Source organism: Hydra vulgaris, chromosome 15, assembly GCF_038396675.1.
Source record: "Hydra vulgaris chromosome 15, alternate assembly HydraT2T_AEP".
NCBI classification, from domain to species: Eukaryota; Metazoa; Cnidaria; class Hydrozoa; order Anthoathecata; family Hydridae; genus Hydra; species Hydra vulgaris.
This window is the reverse complement of record NC_088934.1, coordinates 27,872,230-27,894,444: the sequence shown is the minus strand read 5'-3', so window position 1 is coordinate 27,894,444 and position 22,215 is coordinate 27,872,230. Positions and strand designations below refer to the sequence as shown.

Sequence of the window (22,215 nt, the reverse complement as noted above, 5' to 3'; positions counted from 1 at the left end):
ATGAAGAAAGAGATTTAGGAATCACAATAATATTGGATTTGAAATGGAAAATGCAAGTGTTAAACGCATTTAATAAAGCAAATGCCATAATTGGTCTGACAAAAAAAGAACATTTAGCATAATAAACGTACAAATGATAGAAATTTTGTATAAATCATGTATACGATCACATTTAGAGTATGCAAGTATAATATGATTTCCCTATCTGACAGGAGATATAGAAAGGCTGGAAAGAATTCAACGCAAAGTAAAAAAAATCCCTTCAGAATTAAAAGATTTATTGTAAGAAGAACGCCTTAAATATTTGAATTTAACCAGTTAGGATTTAAGAGGACAGCGTGGAGACTTTTTGTTCAAATGTATAAAATTGTTCATGGCTATGAGAAAATTCAATGGTCAAATTTTACGTTTCCAGTTATTGATAAACCTGGGATTCAAACATGTAGGCAAGGGTATAAATTGAACATTAAACTAATAAAAAATTGTTCAATAAGTTTTAATATTTTCATAAACAGAGCTGCGAAATTGTGGAATACGTTAACAATCGAAGGTACTAATGCAGTATCATTAGCTTATTTAAGGCTATTTTATCGTCCAGATATGATTACTAATGTTCACATTCACAATGGTATTGTAGCTAGCGACGTTAACAATTAAATGCTTGTTTGGTGTTTTGTGGTTTTCCTACTTACGAAACGGTTTTGTTTGTATAGTTATGTTTATAGTAACGGTTGCAATAACCTAGTGATAGGTTCAGCAGGGATATATTTTCTCTGTTTTATTAAAAGATCAAATTTGAAGCCATTTTTTATTAAAACAATAATACTTTTTTTTTTTTTTAATTCAATTGTATTAACTCACACCTTTAAACGATAAAAATGCATATTTTTTGAATTTAAACTACAGAAAGATATTTAGTTAGGCCTGTAAATCGAGCCGAACGAGCCACGCTTGCCACGGCTCGGCTTGGCTTGTTTACATATTAAGAGTGTTCAGGCTCGGCTCGAGCTCGTTTCGAACATGAGATTCTTTGTTCGAGCTCGGCTCGTTAAGGATTAGTATTGTTTGGGCTTGGCTCGTTTTACATGCTGCTCGAGCTCGACTGGTTTAAAACTCGAAATAATTATTGTAACCTGTTAGTTTAAAGCTCGTTTAGTAAAAAAAAATTATTCGTTGAAGGCTCGTCTGTAAATAATGCAAGTCCAAATCAACAAACAACATAAACAATCCTACAGTCTATTAAACATGCAAATAAACAACATAATGAAATAAGATCCCATAAATCTAATAGTTCAAAATAAAAGTTAAAACTAATAGTTCAATGTTCAAACTTAATGTTCAAAGTTCAAACATAATGTAAACTCTCACAAACATAATAGTTCCTATTAAACACTGCACTCTAATAGTTCAAATTACATTTTCACAAATATAAGTCTTGCTCTCATTGCATAGGATAAATAATATATATATATATATGTATATATATATATATATATATATATATATATATATATATATATATATATATATATATATATATATATATATATACTCGAGCTTTAATCGAGCCTATATGAACGAGCCTATGATGTTCAAGCTCGGCACGTTTAATAAACGAGCCTAATTTTTTGTTCAAGCCCGACTCGTTTACCATTCGAGCCGAACATGAACGAGCTCTTGTCAAGCCGATCACCGAGCCGTTCACGAACACGAGCCAGGATTTACAGCCCTATATTTAGTACCAGGGATAAGAAGAGGGGGAGGGGAAAAAAGTTCATACGTACCCCGGGCGCTAAGATGTAAGGGGCGCCAAAAGACGACGAAAATTTTTTAAAGAGCTTCCATATATAAGAAAATAATTACAATAAAAATATGTGTATTTTTTCTAGTGTCTATACTCTATAACAAATAAAATAGCTCATTTAATTTGTTTTTAAAAAGAATATTATTACTGTTTGATTAATTTCACGATGACATTTGCAATAAATTTGTTTTTCTAAACATTAATTGATATTGATAAATGTTTAATAAACATCTATTTAATATTTTTTGAGATTATGGTATTACTAAAATTCAAGTTGTAAAATATGATGAGAGAAACTGTAATGAGGAATTTTCTCCTTACTAATAAAAGGGCAAATTAGTGGAGCCTAACAATAAGTTCACTTCTGCGTTTTCCTTGCTCTCTATTTGAGTGCAAGTCATGGATATATTTTTTATCTTCATAATAAATTATTTAAAATACTTTTTTAGTTAAGATGTGAAGGAAGCAGGCAGAAGACAAAAGTTTTATCATCCAGCCCCGTTGTATCATTTACATATTAAACAAATAGTAAGATATCATATAAAAAAAACATTACAATCTCAGCAAAATAATATTAAATACTTTTAAGTAAAAAGTGTTACATTCTTTTCTTTTTTTTTCGATCTATATCTTCTCCACTGAATGGTGGAATCAAAGACAACTAGAGGTAACTAAGTTATCGAATTAAAACATACCATAAACAGCCCAGTTCACAAGAATCATTACATTACCTGAAAGACTTTGATGACAACTTACCGATGAGGTTTCGGCAATCAAACAAACTCTAGAATCTGAGGATGCACGGTAGCGTGAAATATTGCACTGTTTTCTAAATGCAACATTGTTTCTCTCATCGCGAAATATGACGTTTAGAGATCAACTACATTTTTTATTTGGTAATTATTTTTTATTGTATCAACAATGCATTTTTTTTTTTACCATTTACTATATTATTATTGCAACAGGTCAAACTTTTGCTCAATGAGAGCAAGTAAACGGCAATTTTTGTGGAGGTCTGGAAACGATTTCAAATTATTTTTATTCTTTGTTTTGTGCAAGTCAAATTCACAAAAAAAAACTGGAAAGTAAAAGAACGCTTTATGGAATAGTTTTCACAATGAACTTGCAATTACAGCTTTCTGCTATGAGAGCCCCGAGCAGCAACTTGAAGTAAGTATCTTCAACAATGCCCTTGAAAATTTTATTTTAAAAGTTCAATCAGGATTTGAAATTGTAAAGAAAATGAGTAAAGATTGTTTCTTCATGAAACAGTCTTTACTCATTTTTCTTTCTCATTCATCTGGTTGAAAAATTAGGAATCAGATTTTTTAGAGATAAAAGCTTCTAAATTGATACCAGTCTATACGACTGATCGCAAAAAAAAAAAACTTTATGAGAGAAATTATTTAAATCGTTTAATTTAAATAATTTTTTCCTGCTCCTATTACCCGAATCTACCCTAATAAGTTTTTTTGGAAAAGTAAAATCAAAACAGGCCACAACATTATATCAAATCCTTGAATTTCTTAAATAAATATTTTTCGAGAAATAAACATTTTTACTTGATTTTATTTTTTTTCTTAGTGTTATTTAGTGTCTTGCAGTTGTTGTCTTTTTTTTCTTAGTGTTATTTAGTGTCTTGCAGTTATTGTCTTATTCGCCGTTGGAAAAAATGCAATATATGGGCAAATGACAAATGGTAGAAGTCTTTATTTTTAACGGAAAAAAAAAAGGAAATAAATATCTTAATTCTAAGGTGAAATATTGAAACGCGGCACAAATTTGAAAAATAAATATATATTCGCGACAATCCTTAAAATGAGTGCTACAACGGCGCTCACGCTTGATGTTATTTATCTATGTATCGAGTACTTGAAGTTTTATCCTTAAATTTTTACGTTCAAAGTTAGAAAAGTTAAACTTTAATAATAAGTCAAAGTTTAACATCGGTTAGTGTTTTATTTTAATCTTTTTTTTAATTTTTAATTACTTTTGTTGAAAAAATTATTGACAACCTTTTATGAAGGATTGTTGTGATTGAATTGAAATCTATTTTCTGTTAATAAAAAACGATCCATATTAACAGTAAAGAAATTAATGTCTGAAAATTTACATTTTAACAAAAATTTAAATAAGCTTTGAAAACAACTCAAACCACACGTTTGTTAAAACATTTCTTATAAATTTGAAAGATGTACGTTGTGTTAAGATTAACTGTGGTGGCTCTTGCTATTTGCTAGATTTAAAAAGCCAATTAAATGAACTACTCGGAGTACATTCGATATCAGTTACTGTTTAATTTCTGTTGTTTTCAAATTTTTTCAGTTTAGTCTACAAGAGTAAAGTAAATATATTAACTAGATCATTAATTAGCATTTAGTCAAAAATTGGTTTACCATTGAAATAACTTTGTTTAACGTTACAAGTTACTTTTTACGACATAACAATAATGACAATACAAATAATAATCCACAATTATTGATTATCGTCGTCAAAGTATAAAACAAATTTGGTGTTATGTTGGTATTATGGTGTTGGTGTTATGATGTTGGTAATATGGTGTTATGCATTATTCGTTTTAGTATATATACTAATTAAAACTAGGATTCAAATAAAAGCAAAGAACAAAAAATATTGTTAAACAAATTTTTTTTTCTTTATTTCTATTTGGTTCCTTTTCTTATTTACAACAATTTTGATAAATATACTATGTTATGCCGTGCCGTGGCATGTGGGTTGGACCCTTCTCTCCCCCCCCCACCCCCCCCAAAAAAAACAAAAAAAAACCCTGTTAATAGAGTCCCAAAACTTAATTTTCCCCCTAGGTATTACCTAAATTTGCTGCTCCCTTCCCATTTTATTTTGGGTGTGTGGGGTAGCCTAGCCACAGCTGTGATGTTATATGTCTTAAGGTAAAATTGATGCATTTTAAAAAAATTAGAAAATGCTTATACCTTATTTTTTTTAAATCGTTCTTAAACTATTGCTTTAAGCCTTACCCAGCGAGCATTTGTTTTTAAAAGTTACGTTTTAAATGTTTTTTAAATGTCTTTTAAACGTTTTCTAAACACTCGTCCGTAAAAAACGTTTAAAAGACGTTTAAAAAACGTTTAAAAGACATTTAGAACGTAACCTTTAAAAACAAATGCCCGTAGGGTAGGCTTAAACTCAAATGAATATTGCAGACCGGTAACAATACTTTTTTTTTCCAAAATTTTTGTTGTCTTTTCTTAATTTTGGAAAGTATTCAATGTATATACTCGAGTAGCAAACAAAATTGGCGCGTTATTTGATACATTAGCGCAATTTTGGAAACAAAATTGTACTTATATTTAGATTTTTATCATTTTAACAATATCGGCAATATTTGGAATATAATATTGGTCAATATTGTTAAAATGTTAAGATTATTGACACTATATTAACAAAGAAAAATTTTAATATTGTAAATAGCCATTTTTTAAACAAATCATTTTCATACTATTCTTATACTTATATTATTCTTCTTCGCCACGCTTATATAAGCTTTTAACCTTTTACACCCCCCTACCTCCTTTGAACAACCCCTAAAAGTTTTATAATATTTTAAAAAAGAAGAAAAAAAAATCGTTTTTGACTTTTTAATATTTTAATTATTCCACAATTTATTTTAACATTTAAAATTATTTTAAAAGTTTTATAATTCTTCTAAAAATGTATTAAATCTTCAGCATATTGTATATGTATTTTTTATTTATTTATTTTTGTCAGCAACTATTTTTAATCAGGTGATTTCCGTCATATAAAAACATTGAATATATATAATATATATTTAATATTTTTTATATAATATAATATATTTCATAATCAATAGTAGTTACAAGAACCTGAAGAAGAAAAAATCTTAAAATAATCTTGAATAATTAAAAAGAGGATAAAAGTGTTTTGTTAGAAAAAATCAAGTAAAGATTTTAACTGGCAAAAAGTTCAATTAAGTTCTTTTTGAATTTGCAAATGTTAATTTCATATATATTAAGAGCTCTCCTGCTTCTTAGAAGACTTTAACATTTGTGAAGTGATTTTGCCATAATCAATAAGAATATTGCCATAAGATAAGCAACTATTATTGAATGCAAAATATAGCTTAGTTTGTTTAGAATTGTCTAAGATTTGACGGGTTTTATATAAAATACCAATATCTCTCGCGATTTTATTGCGAATATTTAATATGATCTCTCCAGGATGAGTTTTCATCTATTAAAACACAAAGTAGTTTTTTGTGTGAAAGAGCGCTCAATTTTGATATTATTTATATATGACATTGCTAAGGATGTAGGAATATATTGAAACTTTAGTTTAGAATCGAATAAGGAAAACTTTTTCAGTGTTTAAAGATTTAAGAGTTAAACCAGTTTAATATTTGATCTAGTTCTTTGTTTGCTACTTGAAATAGAGAGATAATGTTGCTGTGAGAATAAAATAAAGTGGTGTCGTCTGCAAACATGATAATAGACATAGTATTTAATGCTCTATATAGATCGTTAACATACAGTAGTGGCCAAAAAATTAAGGCACATCATAAAAAATAACTCAAAATTTGCAGTGTAAATTTTTATTGAATAAACACAATAGAAAATGTAAAACAAATGAAAAAAAAAAGATAAAAATTATCAAATATTGTTAATATTCAATAAAATAATAGTTATAGCACCAAATTATAGCAATAGTACAGTTTAAATGACTTGAATCTTATAATTCAATACTTTGTCGGATGTCCCTTATTAACAAGCACAGCTTGTATTCTTCTTGGGATTCAATGTACTAATGTTTTACAAAATTCTCGAGTGATTTCATTAGTTCACACTTCTTTAACTTTTTGAAGATGTCCTTCAGATTTTGGCTGATGTGCTGCAACTTTCTGCTCCATTATATTCCAGCAGTTCTCGATAACATTAAGATCGGGTGAACTTAATTCACTTTTATCATCAGTAAACCACTTCTTAACTGTTTTAGCTGTATGACAAGGTGCTGAATCTTGCTGGAAAATGCTGGTTTTAGTAATTTCCATGTGCAGTTTCACTTTATCTTTCAATACACTTAGATACTTTTGTGCATTGACTTTTTCACCTTTTTTAAAGATGTGCGACCCGCATCGGTCTTGCGCTGTGATTGCTCCCCATACCATGACTAAAGGAGGATGTTTTACTGTTTTTATGGTATACTTTGGATTCAGGCGTAACCAGTCTTTTATCTCCTGTTTTAAAAATGGATGCAACCATTGCAACCTTTTATTTATTTTGAAAAATACCTGTTTTGAGCGATGTGTTGAAAATATCTAACAAAATTTTTTTAATAAATCCATAGCAATCTTTGATTATGCAAGCTGAAATAGAATCATAGCCTGTTGATATATCTGTGTTGTATTTTTATTATCGAATCATCAAGTTCTTCATAAGTAAGTTTTTTAAATGATAAGTTTTTATCAGACTTCATTAGATAGTTCGAAAAACGTGCAGGAGTGTGTTTAATTTTACTGGCTAAGCTAGGTTGTATTGACAAAAACCTGTATTGACGAAAAACTCGTTAAGTTTTATTGCCACCAACTTTACATCAGAGATCTACAGTAATCACATATTCAATATTCCTCCATTAAAACTTTAATTTATTATATCAATTCTAGGGATGTAACGAAAGATTTTGTGAGGTGTAACAGTGTCCTAAAATTTACTTTATCGAAATCAGTATAACGCTCTCTCTCTCTCTCTCTCTCTCTGTCTATCTCTCTCTCTATCTCTCTCTCTCTCTCTCTCTCTCTCTCTCTCTCTCTCTCTCTCTCTCTCTCTCTCTCTCTCTCTCTCTCTATATATATATATATATATATATATATATATTCATTTTCTCCTGCTCCAATAATTTCAAATTATTGGAAGTTATAACAAAGATTCAAATTTAGGACGCAGCGCATTCTATCGAACTAGAGAGTGATGATTCAAGACTATTTTTTATTATTAAAAAGTAAAGCAAAAACATATATAAAAAATGTTTGCAACTTGTAAATCGAAAATCTTAGTTTAAAACTCCGGCTCCGATAAACCTCCGTTACATCCTTGATCTATACAATGTTTTAAATCTTCAGTATAAATACCATAAATAAATGACTAATAATAAACGACTAATAAATATATCACGCATCATCAAATAAAAATTACCACTCATTATCCATTAAATTTTTTTTCTTCTTAAACTGTGATAAAGATTTTGAAAGGCTTGATTCAAGCTAGAATTGTTTACTTCTTGTAAAATCTAATATATTTCTTATTTTTAGGAACGTGACTTATTTAGTGATGACTGCAATCGGATTTTCGAGCTGCTTCGCGCTATGAAACTGCATCCTTGAGTGATGGAGTTGCCTAGCCTCAAGTGCCGTTGTGAATTCGACGAATTTCCATAAGTCATTTGAAGAAATACTATAAATTGTTCATAAACTTTTTATTGCGCAATAAAGTTTTACAGCAACCATCAACACATAAAATAACCACAAACATGATAGTTATTAGCAATATTTAAAGGAGTGTGTTTTTTGCCATGTTTCAAAAATGTTTTTATGTCAAGTTTACATCGCATCAATCAGATTGCCGGAACACATTAATTTAAAGATTAGAAAGGGGCGTAATTACGTTAGCGCGATGGGAAAATTAATTGAAAATACTCCTCTGGTTTTTTCATACATATTCATTATCATATTCTTGATCTTTTTAACAATGCTTAACTTTAATTGTAAAAAAAATTCAACCGAAACTTTTTTTGTTTGCAATATCAGCATCCTTTTTTGTTGTTGATACGTTTACTTATCTTGGATCTCACAAAACAAGCGATTAGTTACTTTCTCCGTTTTAGACTTTTCTGTTTTGATGTAGTAGATACAATAATAATAATAATAATAATAGTAACAAAAAAATAATAATAATAAAAATAATAATAATAACAACTAAAATTGATTTAAGAATAGTGAAAACCTTATAAGCAAAAGGATATTTGGTTTTGGTTTTAATATAAGCGTAACGTAAAAATGTAAGCAATCCACAAGTCTAAATGTTTCACTTTAATTTAATCACTAAAATTTAATTATTTATTTACATAAAATATATTAAGATAATTTCATTAAAATAAACCTTTCATAGTGTAAAAATTACGATTCAAAAAATACAAAATTTAAAAAGAAATTAGTACAATAAGCTCCTTCTATGTTTTAGCAAATAAAAATATTTTCAAAAAAAATATTTTTAAATTAAAAAACATAAATTTTGATACGTATCAAAATAAAAAATAAATTCAAAATAGTTAAAAAAATTGTAACAGTTTTCAAAGTGACAAAATAAAAAATAAAATACAACTCATGCTAGCTTCCACAACATGCTCTATTGTACATCTGCAGTTTGATGTCATACAATTCTGCTAACTCTGATACAAATACCCTATCACTACGAGGATCCAGACCCATTTCTTTCATATGATTTGAAGTAATTAACTTGTCTTCTTGAGAAGCTACGTCATAAAGAACTTTGAATATTCTATTATTTTGTTCGATAAAAAATCTACAAAAATAATTTTAAAATTAAAAAAAATTATTCAGGGGGTGTGAATTTATAGCATTCATAAAGTTAAAATTTATTTATCATAAAGTTTATTGTGGAAATTTATTTATCATAAAGTTTATTGTGGAAACTAGTTATACATTTAATGTTCAAATTATTATCCGTCACTAACCACTAAATTATTACTCGTTACAAATAACCAAACTATTATCCATATAACCACTATCTTTTCCAAACTTTCTTTAACAGCTTACAGATTTCAAATACAGCACATAGTGACCGGAATTAAGTTTTACGCGCACCTTAATCACGTTAAATGCTCATGTACGCGTTTATATGCGATGAATTTTTAAAGTGCGTTAAAAATAATTTTAGTAATCATATTAAACTATTCAAAACAAAATAAAACATTTAATTTTTATACTTTGTTTACATTTGTATTATTATTCATAACTTCGTTGGGTTTTATTTATTTCAGTATTATTTCCATTATTATCACATTCATAACTTGATTGGGTTACCCAGGATAATTTTTGTACAAAAGATATGGCTGATATTTATTCTGGCAAGAAGGTAAGAAGACAAAAGACAAGAAGATAGTGCATCTGATTCATCATAGTATTTAATCTTTAGTTGAAGTCTCAAGTTTTTTATCAGCATAATAAGACTTTAAAGTGCATCTTTCAAATATACGCTAATAGAAAAAATTGGTATCTTGGAAATAGAAAAACTAGGCATTAGAAGTTTGTGTACAATAGAAATTAAAACGTTCCAGTCGTATGTACAAACGATTTAAATCAAACTTATTGATATTTATGGGATTGTACAAAATGGAAAAATGTACAAAAGAGCTCAAAATGAAGTATTTTCACTTTATAAAATACCAGTATTTTTTATCTTAAGCAATAAAGACCTATGACCTGAACTAAAAAAAAATTTTATCATGCTTTTGTCCTGAATTTTTGTCCTGCAATTATTTGTCAACTATTTATAAGAATAACTGCTTTACTTTAATTCGAGACACAATGAAAGCCAATATTTATATAACGGATATTTTTTTTGTCTGAACTGCGTCAAAAAATATCGATCATTTCCAAAATTCTACTAACAGTGCAATTTAACATACTTTGAAGGTGTGATTAGCGGAATATTTGAAAGAACTTGAATTTGCAAGACAGCATTTTTTTTCCCAAATATTGTGGGAAGTTGACAGTATTTCATTTTTTTCTCCAAATATCGTGGATAAGGTTTCTGATCGTTTGATACTATTCATCATTGAGTGTTTATTTTTAGTGCAAGAGCTTCCTCTATACTCATATAAGAGAAAACGTTCTATTTATAGTATTATTAGCTTTTTAAAAATGCCACTCCAAAGTAAAAAAGAAAAAAAGATAATCACTATTACAAAGTTACAAAAATAAGCAGACTATTTTATTAAAAATCAAACTTAAAATCACAAATTTTTTTTAAAGCAAAATCTCCCATAAACAATGTTTATGCTCTAATACAGTGTAGCAACTTCAAACTAAATTTCCTTGAGCTTTTATTTTTTCAAAATTTTAAATAAGAAATTAGCAGTAGCAAGTATATTTTGATGTTTTATTTGAGTAACTTTAAGGAATGGTACTCTGTATTTTTTTCTGTTTATACCGGTCTCAAACAAAATCAAATTTTAAAAATCAAATTCATTATTTTAATTGCATTCAAAATTTCTAGAAATAAAGTATGCCTAATTTAAGTAAAAAGTCTCTATATATCATTCCATGTTTTAAACTTATTAAAATAAATAGTCACACTTTAAACAGATGAAAACAGGACTTTAGTATAAAATATTTCTTAGACCATAGATTTAAAATAAAGTATTTCTTTTATAAAAAGTTGAAATAATGCAAAAAGTAAATTTAAAAAAAAGAAGCATAAATATAAACTTACAGTTAAAAAAAAAATTGTTAAAAAGGTAATGATTATACCTTAAAGATCTTATCTTATCATATATATATCTATACCTTATATACATAATCTCATCATCTGTAACTTCCAAGCCAGAACTAAGTTGTTCTTCACTAAACATTAAAAAATAACATATTTTTTTTTAAAAACTTTTTTTTTCTATTTAAAAAATTAAATCAAATATTTCATTTACTTTTTTGATTTCAATTATTTCATTTTTTTTAAGTTTACTTGTTTTAAATGCCATTATAAAAAAAAAGGAACATACATTTAAAAAAAAAAAAAAAGCAAATACAAAAACAAAGATTGTACATTTTATACAAGAAATATGTAACTATATATGTAGGTTTGAGGTTTGTTTATTTAAAAAAAGTTAAATACTTGAATTGCTTTTGAAAAAAAACTTCAAAACAACTTTTGCTAAGGAAGATTTAAAAGTTTAATTAAATTTAAAACATTGTTGTCATGACAGCGCACATAGAAAATCTTAGGAATAAAACTTCTTATAACCTGTATTTACACAAGCGAGAGTATCTATCATAATCCGCAGAATTTATTTTTGTAACATGTTTCAAACGCTGTGATGGGCACTCTATACTTTGCTTGTTAACATATAAGTCATAAGCTTCTTGTTTATTATATAAAATACTTTCAGTGGTACCTAAAAACAAAAAGAAAAACAAAACACAAAATATAAATTACCAAATAAAATACAAAAAATAAATTAGTTTAAACATTTACTTAATTGATTAAAAGTAGCATGTTAACAAAGGAAAGAACCTTAAGCTAGACATCTAAATGGGCTCTTTATTTTATTTCATATACAAGCCTAATAACAAATTTTGCTTCTTTTTAAATTTTCTCTGTAATTAGTTCATTTTTTCAAAAATAAATAATTAGGAAATTGTAACCTTATACTTAATTATATAACTATAATTAAGTATAAGGTTACGATTTCCTCAAAATTTTTTCAAAAAAAGAAGTTACAAAGAATAATAAAAAGTATGCAAGATCTTTTTCCTTACATAAGTAACTTTTTAAAATACTTTAGGTCAGGTCAGGTTGAAGATCATCATGATCACTCTGGCACTGTTAACATGTAATCCAATACAACCTCCCACATATTCTGCTACTTTGTATGATTCGCTTTTCAAGGCAAAGGCTAGGAGAGTTAACTCTAACTTAAAAACCCCTGTCTTGGGTGCTCTTGGCTAAATAAAGACTAGAGATGGTGTCTTGATAAAAATTCTCATCTTAGAACGTTAACTGTATCTGGCTACTATCTTATTGAAGGTCTCCTAGACAAAGACTTTAGGGTACAGTAAAAAACTTCAGTTGCCCAGCCTTGCACCCCTTCTTCATCTACTAGGCTAGTGTAGATGTAAACCTGTGTTATATTGCTTCCTACTTAGAATGATAAAAGCTAGATCTTCTTGACTATACTCATAGATTTTTTTTTTTTGCTTGCAGTTTAATGAGGCCTGTTGGTAGTTGAGTTTCCTGAACGCTTTAAACCCTTTTGCTACAACATTGAGTCAATTTTCAGGATTTTTCCTCTATATTAATTATCTTACTGACAACTTTAGATCTTAAGTGACTCTATCTGCTTCCAACACAAATATATACTCTAGTCTTGAAAAAATTTTTTTGATCGCTTAGAATGGGCAGTTGGAACTTGCAGTGGCTTGTACATTTTGACTTAAAGCAAAACTTTATTTACTGCTAACAATTATTACAATTTTGTTGATATTTATATATTGTTGATACTGATGAATGGCAACTTATACTGCAACCTCTACTTCTCGGATTACCATTCATAAAAACCATATATAACCCATTGCAAAGTTAGCATCTGCTAAGGTTGCTTCTATTTATTGTGCTGGCCATTTCATTACTCCAGATTCCATCTTTCAATTCAACAAATCTTTTATTTGTTCCTGTATAGAATACTGCTGTCATATTTGGGCTGGTTCTTCTAATGATCCCCTTTCTCTTCTAGAGGAGGTTCAAAAGCGTATTATAAATGAACTAGCCCTGCTCTAGCTGCCAAGCCTCTGTTGATAGTCAAATTAGTTGATACTCTTCTCCAAATGGTCTTTAGTTCTTGCTTTAGGCTATCATATACAGACCTAAACTGATTTTTAGTATATATATAAATTATGTAAGTGTATTCTACAAATAGAATGCCTAATGTTCTTAAAGAAAAGAACAATAATAAATTAGTAAAAAAACTTATCTAACTTTTAAACTTATTTCACCATCAGTAGCTTCATCAGGAAGCTTCCTGATGAACCTACTTTATATATATATATATATATATATATATATATATATATATATATATATATATATATATATATATATATATATATATATATATATATATATATATATATATATATATATATATAATATATTCAAGATAAAATGTCAAACAAAATGAAATTAAAACAAAAATATAGGTACAAACATACTTTTTATTAAATTGTGTAATATAATACTAGTTTTATTAAAAACATTTAAATTTATAACAATACATAGAGACTTAATTAATATTTAGTGTGACCATGTTTATTTACAATATTATCTTGAAGTCTTTTATTATACTTTTATACAGATTTTCAATAAATGTGATGGGGATACCAATCTTCTTTTAGAACTTTTCAAAGCTCATTTTCATTCTTTGGCAACTTTTCCATCTTCTTTCTGTCTAAGTAGTCCTAAACATGTTCAATTATATTGAAATCAGGGCTCTGAGGAGGCCAAGGCATGGTTTGAAGCACTCCTTCCTCCACCAGATTTGACAAATAATTTTTAACTAATTTGCAAGTATGTTTGGGATTGTTATCCTGTTGTATGATAAAATAATCCCTGATCAGTTATCGTCCAGAAGGCGCAGTATAATTATGTAAAATATTTTTATATTTTTTACCTGTAAGCTTTTCTGTTATTCTAACAATATCCCCTACCCCTTTTTTTGAAATACACCCCCAAACTTGAATATTCTCTCCAACATGTTTGATAGTAGATGCTAGACATGGCTCCTACAATGCCTTTTTCTTTCTTCGCCTAACATACTGACATCTATTTGTCCCAAATATTTGAAATTTAGATTCGTCTGTAAACAATATCTTGTCCCATTGATTTTTCTGCCACTCTTTGTGCTCTCTGGCGAACTTTAATCTTTTTTTTTATTACCTTTGCGTAGTAAAGGTTTTTTAACAGCTACACAGCCTTTTAACCCAGATTTTATTAAAGATCGTTGCACAGTAAATGCATGTACTAAAGTTCCATTAGCTCTTTTAAGATCTTGAACAAGTTTTGCGCTTACTTTTTTGCGACTTTAAAAGTAGTGCTGCTATTTTTAAAAACTGTTCATCATGTAGGCTTAACTTCTTGGAACGACCAGACTGCTACAGCATGGGGCTCACAGTGGCTGGTGAATTTTAATTCAGATAAAACTCAATTTTTTTCAGCCAATCGTTATGGTAATAATTTAGATCTTTCTATATTTATAAACGGTGATGTACTCAATGAGTCACTTACTCTTCATCTTCTAGTATTAACTCTTACTTCCAATTTTTCTTGGAAACCATATATCAAATCAGTTGCAAAATTAGCATCTGCTAAGGTTGCATCTCTTTATCGAGCTTGTCACTTTCTTACTTCGGATTCTATTCTCTATCTCTATAAATCTCAAATCCGGCCTTGTATGGAATACTGCTGCCATATCTGGGGCGGATCTTCTAATGATGCCCTTTCTCTTTTAGACAAGGTGCAAAAACGCATTGTAAACATAGTTGGACCTGCTCTTGCAGCCAACCTCCAACCATTATCACACTGTCGTAATGTTGCTTCTCTTTCTCTTTTCTACAAATACTATAATGGGCATTGCTCTAAAGAGCTAGCGTCTCTTGTGCCATCTACTAAAATTCATTCTCGAGTTACTCCTCATTCAATTAAGTGTCATCCTTTTTCTGTGACTGTTCCTAAGTGCTCCAAAAACGCTTATTCGTCTAGTTTTTTTCCTCGAACATCAGTTCTTTGGAATTCGCTTCCTTCATCTTGCTTTCCTGATTCATATAATTTGCAATCTTCTAAGTCGTCCGTCAATCATTATCTTGCTCTACAATCTTCATATTTTCTCTTTCAGTAACTTCCAACTTTAACTAGTGGCTGCTTGCAGCCTTGTTGGAAGCGAAGATGTTTAATATATATATATATATATATATATATATATATATATATATATATATATATATATATATATATATATATATATATATATATATATATATATATATATATATATATATATATATAAATGATATAAATTAGTCAGAAATATATTTATATATATTCCTGACTAATTTATACCATTTATTATTTAGTCTTCTGTCAACAATTTTCTTTAATTTCTTCTTTGCTTTCCAGTAAATTATATAGTGTACAAATTATATAGTGCATTTAGAAGTAAACTTGTTTAAAAAAAGAATACTCACAAGCTATAAATGAATCCATATTCTGAAGAGCCAAGAGATTTCCCACATTAACATAGAATAAATTATTGACAAAATTCCTGTGAAGGTCATATCCATGATTTGCTAGAAGACCAAGGCAATATGCTAAAACAAACAAATCTTTTTTACATAAATTAATTTAAATTTTTTGGATTTTACTAAATCTTAATAATAAAAAAATAAATTTATATACCTCTATAGCATTGTGTACCAACAGGAGGAGGAGCAAATAACAAAATTCTTTTTTTAAGTAATAAAAATTTCCACAAAACAAATATACTGACACCAAAGTAAGCAATGAACTGTGAAAAGCAACCAACTGGATGTCTTATCTATAAAAAAATAAAATCATAGATAAACTTAATTTATGCTTATTATGCACTAATAATCCTTCCTGATTGTCAAAACATAAGCAAATCAAAATGTTAACTAATCATAAACTTAAAATTGGTGTAATGGTCTCACTAAACTAATTAATCTTTTAAAAATGAAGTTAAAACAATTTTTTTAATAACCATCACTACCACCACTGCTACTAGTACCACCACATCTACCATTACCACCACTACTACTGCTACTACCACTGCACTACGACCACTAGTTTTGTTTAGAGCTTTATTATTAGAAACTTAACTAACTGATTGCAAAATGTAATAAATATGTGTTATATACTGTACTTATTTTAGTAAAAAAGAAACCAAAAAAAATTTTCCTTTTTATCAATCTATATTTTGTTGTTCATCAGTATTTTTCTAAGACTTATGTATATTACAATGATATGTTGTGACTTTATCTATAAATAAAAGTACTTCATTCAATGTTTATAAGCATAAATGAAAATTATATTATTATTATTTTTTTTTTCTGAACAACTTTATTTCAATGTAACTTTTATTGTAAGTAATTCTTATTTCTAGTATTCTTCATTCTTTTTTCAACTTAAACAACTGCTAACTACTTTGTTGATGATAACAACTGCTAACTACTTTGTTGATGGCAACAACTGCTAACTACTTTGTTGATGACAACAACTGCTAACTACTTTGTTGATGACAACTACTGCTAACTACTTTGTTGATGACAACTACTGCTAACTACTTTGTTAATGACAACAACTGCTAAATACTTTGTTGGTGACAACAACTGCTTCCTAAACTTAACCAATATATGAATCGATATCTAGCTAATATTGCAAAATATCTCTGCTCCAATAAATTATTAAAGACTTTTTAAAATAGTATTAAATACTTTTCCAGTCAAGTATTTTGTATTTGTAATCTAAATTTAGGATGTTTTCTTTTCAATGTTTTTCAAAATACAAAATTTTTTTATTAAAAAAAAAGAAGATTACTAATAATTTATTAAGAATAGTGGATTATATATTGTAATTCTATTACACATAGTTGATTATATATTGATTATATACTGTAATTCTATTAAGCATAGTTGATTATATATTATAATTCTATTAAGCATAGTTAATTATATATTGTAATTCTATTAGGAAAAATGCTAGAATGTTTTATGAAACTTTTATATCACAACTTATGATTTAAGTGATGTCATGGCCTACGATTTAAGTGTTTTTATTTGATATTTATGGTTAATGTATTTATACAGTTTTTAATGTCAATTTTTGAGTGCTGTAATTCAATATGAAGTTATTGTTAGAATGGAGAGTTTGATTTAATTTTTTATTGCGGCCGCCCCTGCAGGAGGCCACAATAAAGCCTACATGCTGCATGCGGACCTCAGTGACCATTTGTCAGGCTCTTCAATTATATAAATTCTTATAATTTAACTGATAAAGATTAATTTAAAAAGATTACAAATTTCTTACAAAAGAGGTACCAAAAATTTGTCAATGAGGTACCAAAAGATAAAAACAAAAAATTAAAATATAAGTTTTTTTTTGTTTTTTTAAATTTTATTTTAACTCACCTCCCTAAGGTCTTAAAGGCGACTACAATCGAGAAGGCTATTTCAATTGTGGTTACAACCCTCTCACAACTCTTCAACTCCAAAACATGAAACTTGACAAACAAGGCTGCTGTGCGGAGAAAGTTGAGCATGGTATTACCAGAGACGTGGTGGGGATCTAACTTCTTGCTTAGAGGCAAGCGCTCTACCATTACAGCAATAAAATTAGTTGAACAATAAGATTTTAAAAATGTAGAAATTTTAAATAGAAAATGCTGCTGTTGCAAGCTATGCAGTTTGTCTTTTTATAACTAAATATTGTTAACCAATGATGGGAAAATTATTAAGAAATCTCTTGAAATTTTGTTTAAAAACATTGGCCCTAAAAAATAAAAACTTTTAAATAATATCTACCTCTTAAGACAAACAATTACATTAAGAACAGGTGATATTGCTGATGATCTGAGTTTGTAATTGAATGAAAGAATAAAAGAATTTCAGTATATCGCAAACTGCTCAATAGGCTATTTTTATTTGTGATATTGATTAAGATTATTTAGTCACTGAAGAGCTTTTTGATGTCTATATTATTGAAGTTATTATGGCATTATATTGATGATATTAGGGCAGATCAACTTTCAAAATTTTTTTTTAGAAAATAAACATTGAACCAATATTCAAGGAAACTGCCCCCAAAATCTGATAGGGCCCTATATTTTTGGAAAAAAAAAAATCTTAAAAAATATAGTCAAGATGGGGAATCTAATGTTAATTTCAAAAAAACTAGGTTTATGATTTAAAAAAGCTATAGAGAAAAAAACATGTTATATTTTTCATTTTTTCTATTAAAATCTCAAAAAGCTGGTTTTTTTAATATTACAAAGCCTTAACTTTTAGTTTTTATTTAATAAAAACAATGTAATACTTGAAACGCTTGACTTGAATACCAAAGCACTGACAGAGAGCTTAAATATAGATACTATTTTTATGGATTTTGCAAAAGCTTTTGATTCAGTTGCATATGTACGGCTTTTGGTGAAACTAGAAGCAATCGGATTTTGAGGTAAACTTTAAAATTGAAGCAAAGGTTTTCTTAGCAATAGAACACTGATTAGTTTTAAAAGAACATGTACCTAAATGGAAAAATGTTATAAGTGGAGTTCCCCAAGGATCTGTACTAGACCCACAACTATTTATTATATATATAAATGATTTATGCATTAATCTAAAAAAAGCTGTAAAGTTCTTTGCTGAAGACAAAAAGTGATTTCGGTGATAAAGAATCAGGAGGACAATAAAAATCTTCAAAACAATATAGATGAACTAAGTAAGTGGTCAAATGAACTGTTAATTAAATTTAACAAAAATTAATGCAAATAATGGATTTTGGTAAAAGTAATTGAAAACTTGATTATAAACTAAATGATTTTATGCTACTAAAAAATCAATCTGAAATCGATCTTGGTATAACCATCAAATGACTTAAACTGGAAACAACACATTAACAACGCATTAAATAAAGCAAACAATCAACTTGGATTGATTAAACAGTTTTTTAAATATTTAAATGAAACATGAGGAAAACTTTTATATAAAACATTAGTACAACCTCATCTTGAATATGGTGCAGTAATATGGAACCCTTTAAGAAAAGATAAAAATAGAAGAACACGATTAGATCTTATTCAAATGTTTAAAGTATCCAAAGGATTCGATAAAATAAATTTTCACAACCATATCAATCGTATTATAAAAAATACAAGAAGACATGAGAATTAGAGAAAAGAGAAATATTGAACAAAGGCTCAAATAATCAAACAATCAGACACAACTTCTTCACAGAGTATTAAATTATTGAAACAATTTGCCACAAGATACAATAAATTCAAGTTCAATCAACTCATTTAGAAACAAGATTGCCTTGATGTTCAAAGTTTGATAAGGCAAAGCAAAAAAAAAAAAAAACAGTTCTAAGTCGACATTAATAAGAACGATTAGTCCTATATTTTATTTATTTTTTATTCAAAGAATGAAGCAAAAATAAAAATTGTTATTTGTTTGTAATTAAAATTATACAAATATTAGGTAACCAAAAAAGTTTGTGCGGTTTTTGGTAATTGAATTGTTTTTAGCATTTTTTACAACACCCACATCGCACAAGGCAAGTAGCTTTGTTGCGTAATAGAACACGTGTGTCACGCGCAGTTGCTGCATATATAGTGTAGGCTTGTAACGAGCTTACAGGAAAGGTTTTGTGTAAAGAAAGGATGGCAACCCAACCAACGATTATTTGATCTTGCTTACTTTACGAGTTCAAACTTGGAAGGAATGCAACACAAGCGGCCAAAAACATCTGCACAGCATTTGGAGAAGGTACAGTAAGTGAACGCACAGCACAGAAGTGGTTTCAGCGATTCTCTTCGGGAGATGAGTCCATCGAAGACCTGCCGCGTTCTGGACGCCCATTGTTGGTTGATGAGGATGAACTGAAGGACGCTGTCGAGTCTGACTCCAGCCAAACTTGCCAAGAACTTGCAGTGAGGTTTGCTGTGAGTGTTGAAACCATCCGCCTGCATCTGCATGAGATTGGGAAAGCGTGGAAGCTGAGTCGGTGGGTTCCGCACAAATTGTCGATCGACAACAAGAAGCAACGGCTTACGATCTGCACATCACTCTTATCACGCCACAATGTTGAGCCTTTTCTTGATCGTTTATTGACATGCGACGAAAAATGGATTGTGTACAACAATACCAAGCGTTGCTACCATTGGTTGTCCCCCGATGACCCCATCCCAAAGACACCCAAGCCCAATCTCCACAAGCGGAAGGTTTTGCTCTGCATTTGGTGGACTACAGCTGGTGTGGTGCATTACGAGCTGCTCCCAACAGGCCAAACCATTACTGGACTGGTCTACTCAGCACAGCTGCAACGAGTTCACGACCTGTTGCTTGTAAAGCAGCCTGCACTGGTGCACAGGAGAGGAGTTCTGCTTCTCCACGACAACGCAAGACCGCACACCGCTCGCGTGACTCAGGACAAGCTCCAAAGCCTTGTTTGGGAGAGTTTGCCTCATCCACCATACTCGCCAGACCTCCCCCTACTGATTTCCATTTTTACCTTTCCCTGGGAAATCATTTAAAAGGACAGCAGTTCTGAGACCAGGACGCGGTTGAAATGGAGTTAAAAGCTTTTATAGACTCAAAGGACCGAGAATTTTTCAGAAGTGGAATAAATAAGCTTGTTTTACGTTGGGAAAAGGTTTTAGATGCTAATGGTGACTATTTTGATGAATAAATGTACTTACTTTTGTCGTTTTGTGTGTTTTTATTATATACGGAAAAACCGCACGAACTTTTTTGGTTACCTGATACATTAAAAATTTGTATAATTTCAATATAACAAGTATATATTGTCCCTATATGAAAACGTCTATGTAATGCAAGTGTATACTTTTATGTATAACTTTTTTTATTATATATTTTTTTTATGATTATATTTATTTATTTATAAGTATACGCACGTTTAGCTTATTTGGATGAGGCATTTACTTCATACACAGTATGACAGCGGTTCAAATCCCACCAACGTCAATTTTTTAAAATTATTTTTCTTCAAAATACCACTGTTCATATATTTGCGTAGAAACCATTTATCTTTTCTTTTTTGTAAATAAAATCTTTTTGTTATATGTTTATGAATGATACACATTTCTTCACATTCAGATTTCTTAAACCATTTAAGCATTTCAGTGTATTTTCTCATGCACAGGTGCACATAGCCTTAATGGTTTAAACCTTTCTATTCCTATATGTTTTTTATCCCCGATCTTTTAGCGCTTTGTAAACTTGGATACCGGTTGCTTTTTAATATTTGGCTCAGTGCATTTAGTTCTACTCGCCCCCTCCCATTTGGGGAGGGGGCGAGTAGAACTAAATGCACTCCTCTACTATGTTATTGGTGAACAATTATTATTAATAATTTTTTATTAAATGTTATTCAACTATTAATAATAATTGTAAATAATTGTTAATATATATATCACCAATAACATAGAAAACCAAAAGGGAGGGTAGAAAAATAAAATAAAATTTGGAAAGAGATGGGATTCGAACCACCATTAACTTTTAATACTCTAAAAGTCTTTTATAACACAAAACTTATTCTTTTTTAGATAATTTTTATTGAACTAATAAATATTCTAATATTTTATTGAACTAATTTCATATATTTTATTAAATAAATTTCTTATCTTTTATTGAACAAATTATAAATTTCTTATTTGTTACCTTTAAAACAGAAAAATGTTTTTTATATTTTATTTCGTCATCTGTATCTTTTTTCTCAATAAATGCATTGTTGCGGTTCGGGCAATTTCGATATGTAAAGTAATATGATATTAAGTCATGGTATTGGTACTGTTTTTCCAAAACATATCTTAAGATAAAA

At 28.8% G+C, this 22,215-nt stretch overlaps 1 protein-coding gene across 2 annotated transcripts in view; it reads right to left on the bottom strand.

The window, feature by feature from the left end:
- Positions 1-8,870: 8,870 nt before the first annotated feature.
- LOC100210798 (DENN domain-containing protein 11) overlaps positions 8,871-22,215 on the bottom strand; it is a 59,740-nt gene continuing 46,395 nt past the window's right edge. The window contains exons 4-9 of one of the 2 annotated variants that reach the window (XM_065820513.1): positions 22,056-22,203; positions 16,042-16,180; positions 15,831-15,953; positions 11,839-11,989; positions 11,385-11,441; positions 8,871-9,378 (exon numbers count right to left, since the gene is read on the bottom strand). In XM_065820513.1, the coding sequence (XP_065676585.1) occupies positions 9,183-9,378; positions 11,385-11,441; positions 11,839-11,989; positions 15,831-15,953; positions 16,042-16,180; positions 22,056-22,203 (814 nt within the window). In that variant the 3' untranslated portion in view covers positions 8,871-9,182. The remainder of the gene's footprint in view (positions 9,379-11,384; positions 11,442-11,838; positions 11,990-15,830; positions 15,954-16,041; positions 16,181-22,055; positions 22,204-22,215) is intronic. The other variant, XM_065820514.1, reaches the window with a different exon arrangement.